This window comes from Clytia hemisphaerica, unplaced genomic scaffold (genome assembly GCF_902728285.1).
Source record: "Clytia hemisphaerica strain Z4C2 unplaced genomic scaffold, Clytia hemisphaerica genome assembly, whole genome shotgun sequence".
In the NCBI taxonomy this organism is placed as follows: domain Eukaryota; kingdom Metazoa; phylum Cnidaria; class Hydrozoa; order Leptothecata; family Clytiidae; genus Clytia; species Clytia hemisphaerica.
This window is the reverse complement of record NW_027104377.1, coordinates 54,122-63,409: the sequence shown is the minus strand read 5'-3', so window position 1 is coordinate 63,409 and position 9,288 is coordinate 54,122. Positions and strand designations below refer to the sequence as shown.

Genomic DNA, 9,288 nt, shown 5'->3' with positions numbered 1-9,288 from the left:
GTAATGTCTTTATAACAATGTAATGAGATTTTTTTTCTTTAGTTGGTGCAAGAATTTTATTCTTTAAAAATCTTCAAGAAATATTATGTGTTTTTACTTTGATTACATGGACCGTTTTACTTTTTCTTCTAGAGTCACCGTTCCCATTTTTCCTGACTAATATCCCCCAGCAATTCCAAAACTGTTAACTTTTCCTACGAAAAGCAAATCGAATATTTTACAAAAACCTTTTTCGGCGCAGGTGTATCTTAACAGGGAGCACCCCTTGCAGATGAAACTGTCCTCAACTACTTTCTATAACCCGGATAAGCTATATTTCCCGTTTTTCCGTTAAAAATTTATTTTAGTGCTGAATAAATTACTTTTACAATTCCCAAGGGAGAAGACACTGTAATTAAATAATTGACACCATTTTAATGACCATTAGTCACTGAGAACGACAATTTTATAAAATGTTTCAGATGATATTCAGTAGATTGACAGAGAAGACATTAAAAAACCTTGATTCTTTCATCGAACGTTTCATGATAAACTAAACCTGTTATCTGAGAAGAGATACTGTGACACAAGGTATATCAAATAGAATGTCAAAAGGAAACAACAACAATACTATGAAATCACCATCCTCAACACCCACCACCAACATGCGACAATTATGGGATTTCACACAACAACCTGACATCATTTTACAAGTGGAGAACCAGGACATTTTTGCTCACAAATCAATTCTCTGCAATGCTTCACCTGTCTTTAAAGTCATGTTAGAATCGGAACATTTCATGGAGAAAAACATGTCTAAAATTATTCTCCCATTCAAAAGGATTGCGGACGTTCAACAGTTACTCAATTTCATTTACCCCTTTGGACATCAAATTTCAGGTAAATCTCATCTGTCCTGTTTCTTCAGTTTAAAGGCTTAATTTTTTAAATTTGTGCGATTCGCAGCTTTTGAAATACATACATGTTATAATATTTTTGCTGTAAGAACGCTGCAATCTTTACGCCTAAACCACTAAGAAAGATTTTTATACTAAGAAATACTAAAAAAATATACACTCTTTGAACAATTTTAGGCTCAAAACTCTAAAAATGGGCTCTTCCAGAAAAAAATTGTACATGGGGGGTGGAGGATATATTGTCCAGGGGGTAGCGAAAAATCATCAAAATTTGCCTTGTCCGGGGGGTAAATTTGCTCTGTCCGGGGGTAATTTTGGTTGTCCGGGGGGTTACCTGATGCTTGTCCAGGGGTAAAACCCATTGTCCCGGGGGCCAAAAGCCACTTTGTCCGGGGGTAAATCACTGAAAATTGTTATATCCTCCACCCCCCCCCATGTACAATTTTTTTCTGGAAAAGCCCAATCTAAGTAATCCAAAGACTGTTTGACGTTCTAAAGAAGCTGTACATTGTATTATTTCCTTAATCGCATCCTTTGATTTGGTTTCTAAAAGTGATTAGCATCATAATTATTTTATTTTCCCACTTTTTAGAAAGTACAAATTTCGAAAGTCTGTTGGATCTTTCTCGCGAATACCAAATCGACGACATCAAAAATATTTGCGAGACACACCTTCTTCGTAAACCACCCTCCATTGAGCAGCTCATTACCGCTGAAGAATACAACATGGAAAATCTTCGTCAAAAATGTCTGAAGGAACTCTCGGAGAAAGCGCTGAACGGATTGCAAGAGCATCCACGTTTTGGTGAAATCAGTGATCAAACCAAGCTTGCCATTATGGAACAGCAATTGAAACGATTACAGAATTATTGTCGAAAGATTTCGCAGATAGCACATGCGTCAGATATGAGGTAAGAGATATGTTCTTTATGGTATCAGTCTATTCCTCTAAAGAATCCTGCATTTTAACACGCATGCGTAATTCGTCGTTCTTTTAAACCACATGTAGTTAATTCCCGTGATAAACGAAGGGGAATGAATCGCTAGGACCGGGTCGGGGTTGTGGACGTCGTTTTTTATGAAATTTGTTGTTCTTTTTGTCTAATTTTAGTAATGCAGGATTCTCTATACAGTATGTGGCCCCCAAAACGGCGATCAAATTTGAAGTTTCTCTCAAATCTAGAGAAAAAGAGGTTTTACAAAAATTTTTGCTGCATGAAAACCTTTAACATCTCTACTTTATTTCCTGGAAGTTCTTTTTCAAAATTTTCAATTTCAACAATATTTTTCAATCGCTTAAAGATAGGTAGCTTTTTTCTAATGGCCCCCAAAACGGAGGTTTGAAATTTTAGCGATTTCTCAAGATATCTTTAAGACATGAATACAAAATTTTGACCATAGTTTTGAAATATGATTTAGAGGGTTTTGGGCATAAATTTATTTGATAAAATTTTTACAGTATATCCCTGGTTGTCAAAATGCAGGTTTGGGGCCCCCAAAACGGAGGTGTAGTTAAAATCAAATTATTAAGCCCAGTGGTAATAGGGGGAAAACTATGAACATATTTGTGTTTTCCCTTAAATTTGCGACCCGATGGATGTAAAATTTATGATTTTTATGAAATATTTCAAGATTTTCGATATTGCAAAGTGCAAACTGAAAATTTAGAAATTTTCAAAATGACAATTTTGATTTAACAACGTCTTAATCAAGTTTTTGAAAACAAATCTCTTTTGAAAATAGTTCCATTTATGTATGGAATAAGCTGTGAAAATTTTAGAAAAAAAGCTTAACTGAAACTGAAAATATTAAGCTTTAAAGATATTTTTCTCCTATATTTTGCAAAAAAATGACAGAATTTGCCGTTTTTGCTGATTCAACGAAAAATCTTATATATAATGTTAATTTTTTGTTATAAACTATTAACTCAAGGTGGTAGGAGTAGAATTCCAAGATTTTTTGCTTTTTCTCATATTTAGAATTTTCGGTTTTGTCAATGCTGATTCTAGGGCTCCAAAATACTGGTTGACCTTCAAGATGCTATATCTTTTACCCAGCCTCTAAAGTCACAGATGTATTTGCATTTTCTGAACGGCATTAGGTGTAGAAAGTTTCCTATACCCCGTTTTCATAACTTATTTTCAATATCCAAGGAGCTAGAGTGAGTTATATGCAATTTTTATCTAATTTTGGTGCTAAAATATTTCCTTTAGACGCAAATATGTTATTTTGAATCTGTCTCAAACCAGCAAAAACATGCTCATTTTTAAGTATAACTATCATTCTTTCAAAATAAACAAAAATCGTTTAATTCTGATAAATCTACAAGTCAGAATCTTCATTTCAATGAAAACCTCCGTTTTGGGGGCCGTCTCCGTTTTGGGGGCCATATACTGTATATTTCTTCTGTACTTTTGTATCTATTTGGAAAAGAGTGCCTCTGATGAACAACGGAATACACACATCCAGGCATATCTCCCCATACACTATTATATAAGAGCGTGGTACCCAATGACTCTCGCATGGCATTGGTTGACCCATAGTCATTATAAAAACCCCGGTCTGGCAATGTATTGTTTTAGCTTTTTGTTCAATTTTCTTTTGTTACAAACAAAAGACAACTTTTTGATCACGTTACTAAAATCTCTTGTTGGGATTGGTCTATTTTCTAATCACATGATTAAAAAGTTTGCAAAATAAATCGATTTGGGTACGTATGCTCTATCTTTTAACAATAAAAAGAGACAAAAGCCTTCCAGACCAGTGTTTTTATAATGACTATGGTTGACCCGAGCAAAGGTACACTCACTTGTCAAGTGAATCACAGCACCGAGTAGGCGAATTAGACCCCTCTGCATGGAAGTTAAGGCTTGAACTACACTAAAAAGGTCAAGTGGCTTTATTGAGCCATAAATTTGGATAATGAAAGATGTATAACTAATTTCCTTTTCTATTTTCAGGTACATGCCAATCATCACACATGTGAATTGTGGTCATCGACCCAAAAATTGCAACAACCCACATTTCATTTGTCAAATTTGTCGCGCGTCCGCTCTAAGATCTTACGTCAAAGGAGAAAGTTGGAAACTTGGGCTCGATAAGAAATTTATTTAAAACATGTACATGTATATATTACTCTGCGACTGATCGAAAAATTTCGCTTTTTGAAATTTTCAGATATTCGTCACTTTTCAAGTTCAGTTTGCAAATAATTCCTTTAAAAATCCTTCGCATATGTCTTTCTACATCATATTTTAACTTTTAAATTTTTAAATAAATTCTTAACTTTAAATTATTTTTTATCACTTGTAAGTAGAATTTTTTATTATTTTTGAAATAAATTTAGAGAACAGATGAAGCTTCTCATGTCACTTTGAGTCATCAGGTTGGTTGAACGGCTCTCGAGTGCTGCTTATTGAACCACGTCTAAAACATCTTAAATAGCACTATAAAATGAATCATTGACACAAAATTTCAAATTAAATAAATTTATTTAAAAAATCCAAAAGAAAGTAGACTAAAAACAAGAACTGGAAAATAATAATTATTCAGCTTCATTGAACGTGAACAACTTGGAGGCTTGTTTGACGTCCATCATGCCGTTAACGTCGACGGGAATGTTCCGCATGATGTTCTGCGTTTCGTCGTGCGACAACCGGTCATTGCCGTACGTCACTAACAAATGTTGGAACTCTATAGCGTCACATACTCCGTTACCGTTGTCTAACACTAAGAACGCGTTTCTGATGGTCTGAAAGAAATAAAGAATTTAGTCATTGGTAAGGATCCGAAAAGAATGAAAAAATAATGTAATTATACATAACCTTCTAATAACAATTTTCAATTAGTTTGATAGGACTCACCCTCAAACTCATGGCTTATATCCCCCCATTCACGCTATTGATTACTCTGACAGACGCGTTGAAGGGGCATACAAGCCATTCCTAACCAATCCGTCCAATTGTACGGCATTGGCCTCTTTACCTCCTATAATTAGCTTTTGGTTTGATTTCATGTAATTTGCACGAAAAAAAGATCAAGTAAACAAAACAGAAAAATCGGCCGTGCAAAAAAAGCAATTTTAACTCATTTTGGCATACTGTTTGGGAGAATAAAATGATAAGACAATTGTATGATCTTAGAATTTAAAAAGAAAAACAATTTTTTCGCGTGCGTGGTTTAATTCGAAACCCGTGTATTATTTATCGGTCCTGACTATTGAGGGTCAAGACAGGGTAAAACAGGTTATTAGCACCGTGCAAAAAAAATCTGATTTTGAAAACAAGCTCACCTCATCTGAGTCCATATCACAAGTCATTTGAGCAAACATAGCAAGAAAAGCCGTAAAATTTAATGTTCCACTCGACTCGGCGATCATTTCGTTTATCTTCTGTTCAGTCATGTCAGTCATTCCCAAGGAAGTAAACATGGTTGAAAGATCTTTCTTTGAAATGATGGAATCTGCATCTCCATCCAGCATAGTGAAAATCTCTTTGTAAGTTTGAATCTTCTCTTGCGAAAGTTTAGCAAAAACGTTAGTCGTACGCCTTCGATCGCGTCTCTTTTGAGAATTCAATCGTCGCTTTGTTCGTGGATCCATGCTTTCCAAGATCTGCCTCCTGATCGTCGTTCAATTCGAAATTTTCTGTTTATTGAATGCAGGTTTTTGTTTCTTTCACCTCTTCGGAACTTTGCTTTTTGACGTCAAATAATTTTCATCTTCATATCATGACGTCAATTTTAATTCATAACAAGGCATTCTTTGGGCGAAAATCTTTTGTACGTCTATTACATCTTTTACATATACTTTAAAATATTTCCAAGCACTTCTTTTTGTTTCTCTCTTCATTTTCCCAACTTCTGTCTACTCTCCATTCTAATGGTCCTTTTATGTTTTATCAATAAATCGGGTGGAAATAAAAGATAAAATATTCTATTTTCAATGATTTTTTTTACTAAATTTTCTTAAAGACCGGAGGATATTATTCCTGGAAAACCCCTTTATTCTTTATATGCTTAATCAAGCTGGAGATTTACAGGGATGAATATTTTTGATTTTAGTTATTTTGATACATTATATATTTTTCCCAAATAAATTAAGGCAAAACCAGTAGCGTGGTGGTAGGAGAGCACGGCTCCTAAGCGGCCGATTTAAAAAGGAGGGGGCGTTAATACGAAAGTGGCGCCAAAATGCACTTGCTAATTTTTCTACATCCTTTTTGTTTGATTACAACCTAAGATCAACAGTTTGTTCAGTGATCAGATCAACAATCCATATAATTTCCTGCTTTCTTTATTCACGAACTTGTCCAACAAAAAAAAAATTCTATGATTAGGGGGTCTGAAAACACCAACTTTGGAAAATTGCTTTCCCAGTTTGCCCTAATTTTATTACTCGACCTCCCACGGTATTAGGTAATACATCTAAAAAAGCTTGAAATATAACAAAGAATAAGAGCGTTAAAAATAAAGTTTTTAACAACCTTTAGCCTTCATGGAACATGTAAATAGCAGAGGCTAGTGCTCTCACAAAAATTCTGTCGTGTTGAGGAATACCTGGACCTCCATTTTGAAAGTATTTCCACCTGTATGCTATCAACCACCCCTCCAAATCTTGACCCATAAGCATTCGTGTTATAACCTCCAATGAAGTAAGGGTGTCTGCGCACGTCCAAATGTTGCTCAGTTGCTTTCTCGGTTGCCGTCCATTTTTATTCTTTGAAGATTGTTAAAAATGAGGTGAGGTCGGTGGCCTGTCAGTTTCTGAAGTTCATTTCTCGATTCGATGGCGATGGTTCAACTCCAACTGTCGGTGAACACTTTTAATTCGCATGATGAACTCTTCACTTTGCACGTGTGTGATACATACAATACAGGGGGGGGGGGTTGTAGGGGTTCGAAATACCGTTTTCCCGTCAAAATTTTTGCTGAATCCCGGAATCCCGAAAATTGAAAAAATAATAACACCGTCACACCGGCTTGTACAGGGCAAAAATGTACCTAAATACCGTCACCGTCTGATTTTAAAATACCGTTTTCCCGTCCCTTTTTTCGTCAAATCCCGTTATAAATACCGTACTAAAAAAGGGCCAATCCCGTCACACCGTAAAAGTGCAAACCCCCCCTCCAATACAGCCTCCTTTTGAACTTTTACAGCCTCGATATCGATCGGGAAGAGTACTTGGTTTCAGATCTGCTCCATTTGGAGCATTAAGAATGATTTTCGAATCACCTACACGATACTCGCAATATCTTTGGTGCAATACTTAGTGGCAAACAGAAAGCATTGTATAGAGCAAAATATTCAAAAGAAGATCAGAACCCTCATTTTTCTTCTTTCTGTGGGAAAATTAAGGTGTTTAAAGACTAGTCTTTTAAAGACTAGTCTTTTAAACCATTAATGATGTTATTGCTTTTTCTCGACGCATAACAAAAACAAGCAAAATTTCAAAAAGCCATTGAAAGTTGAAATTTTAGCTAGTCTTACGCTTTTCTTGACACAATATTTGCTAGTTTCTAAACCACACATAACAGCTAGGTACACACAATGCATATCAACTGATGAAAACCCGGTTTGTTACAAGAGAAAAGATACTACAGTCAACTAAAGTAAAAACAGAAGTGTGTTACACTTTATTTTTCCTACCGTGAGTATCACACCGTATGGTTACACTGTGACGACACATCCCGTAATTAACGCCTGTTTTATACACCTTGAAAGGCGCACGCCAATCGCCTCTCACGCGCCCGATAATCGCTAGCGAAAATTCTAAGGACCGTTCATGCGGAAAGTGATTGTTCTTCTTCATCTTCTTCTTTTCTTCTACGTTTCCATTTCCTTCCAAAAGATTCTCAAATTATTGTAGAACCATGTAATTTTCGTCTAGCAAACTCGCTTAATTTTGATATATTTCCCTCCTACAACTAAGATAGGTTAAGTTCAACAAATAGTAATGCATGAATCCGATTAGCAACTACTGCCCGCCTCCTTAGCGCAGTAGGCAGCGCGTCAGTCTCATAATCTGAAGGTCGTGAGTTCGATCCTCACAGGGGGCAGAGTTTTCAATTCTATAACGTGAAAGATTTGACCAATAGCTTGAATTTTAGTGCATACTTGCGAAGATTTTTTTAAAGTTTCAGCCGCCCCGGGAGATGCGTAATTTTTCATTTCAGTTTTAGCTTATAGTTAGATTTAAATATAAAGATTACATCATCAATGTGTAATGTAAAATATCCATATATCAGTGACATTCTGCGGTTTCCAATAGATTTACAAACAGTCAATTTCACTTTAGAAATCTAACACTTTTTGACGGCGAAAAAACACCAACAATGTACCGCTCGCTGCCAATCATAACGTCATGAAAATTCATGAAAATATTTGAATTGGAAAGGTAACCCAGGACAACCAAATTATTTCAAAGGTATTGCTATATTGCTGAACATACAAGAAAGTATTGATTCGTATCATATTTAATGAGTAAGGGTTTTCATGTCATTACGCAGTCTCTTGTTTTGATCATGTGCTTCTACAGTCGGAGGCTGTTGTCAGCGAAAAAAGTTATTCAACAACCTTCATCACAAATGACAGACAGGATATTGAAAAAAGCGCTGCGTCTGTCAAAAAAGACGTTTTGCATGTAATCTATTCATTATTACAGCGCACTGTTACTTCTTAATTACTAAAGGCTCTTTTGAGTAATTAACTTATCTATGTATTCAGCCAGTGTATTTGTTTTTAGAATGCTTGAACTAGCAATTTTGTATTGGAATGGCTTTTAATTCAACGCTAACGACTTTTAAATGACCGTTCGAAGTTTTGCGGATTTATGGCTCATTTGAACTAAGTGTAATATCTTTCGTAATGCTCATCATTAGTAAGGCTTATACTTGCTTTATTCGCAAGTTCGTATTTGTTCAGCAACATCAAATAGTTTTGGTTTTTAAAAGTTTTGTATTCAAACGGCTTCCACTGTTTCAGTGTTGGTTGGTCTATTCTGGTTTTGATTTTTATGAAGTCATCTTTTTTTTGCTTTTGAGTTATTCTTAATCAGCTTATTTCCGTGTTAAACCTTTTGACAAGAACCTCTGACAGTATGAGGTCATCACGAGAGAGAAAAAGTTTAGAGAAATCAAGTGAACAGAGGGTTTTGTTTTGATGGAGTTAGTTATTTGGAGTTATTGAAAGTTTATAGTGACTTAGACGTTAATAAAGCTTTTTGACTGGAGGGAGATTTTGTGAAAAGAAAAGAAACCAGTCAGGAGAGTAAAGCTTGAACTATTCTGTGTGAATTAGTTTGAGGCTGGCTGTAAAGTCGACTCTCTGCTTTCTTGTATATCAATTATTAAAGTCGTGTAAATTTGTTGAAAATATTCTGTTTTCTTTTTGACA

At 35.3% G+C, this 9,288-nt stretch overlaps 2 protein-coding genes and 1 non-coding gene across 3 annotated transcripts; 2 read left to right on the top strand and 1 right to left on the bottom strand.

The window, feature by feature from the left end:
• Positions 1 to 460: 460 nt before the first annotated feature.
• LOC136818889 (BTB and MATH domain-containing protein 38-like) lies at positions 461 to 4,165 on the top strand. Its single transcript, XM_067075119.1, has 3 exons — positions 461 to 879; positions 1,489 to 1,807; positions 3,857 to 4,165. The coding sequence occupies exons 1-3, from the start codon at positions 585 to 587 to the stop codon at positions 4,008 to 4,010; spliced, it is 768 nt and encodes a 255-aa protein (XP_066931220.1). The 5' UTR covers positions 461 to 584; the 3' UTR covers positions 4,011 to 4,165.
• Positions 4,166 to 4,382: 217 nt separating this feature from the next.
• Positions 4,383 to 5,704, bottom strand: LOC136818890 (myosin regulatory light chain 2, ventricular/cardiac muscle isoform-like). Its single transcript, XM_067075120.1, has 2 exons — positions 5,188 to 5,704; positions 4,383 to 4,647 (listed from the first exon to the last, which is right to left on the bottom strand). Exons 1-2 carry the CDS (start codon positions 5,494 to 5,496, stop codon positions 4,441 to 4,443), a joined length of 516 nt encoding a protein of 171 aa, XP_066931221.1. The 5' UTR covers positions 5,497 to 5,704; the 3' UTR covers positions 4,383 to 4,440.
• Positions 5,705 to 7,879: 2,175 nt separating this feature from the next.
• Positions 7,880 to 7,952, top strand: Trnam-cau (transfer RNA methionine (anticodon CAU)). Its single transcript has one exon. It is a non-coding gene; the product is annotated as a tRNA-Met (tRNA).
• The last annotated feature ends 1,336 nt before the right edge of the window (positions 7,953 to 9,288 follow it).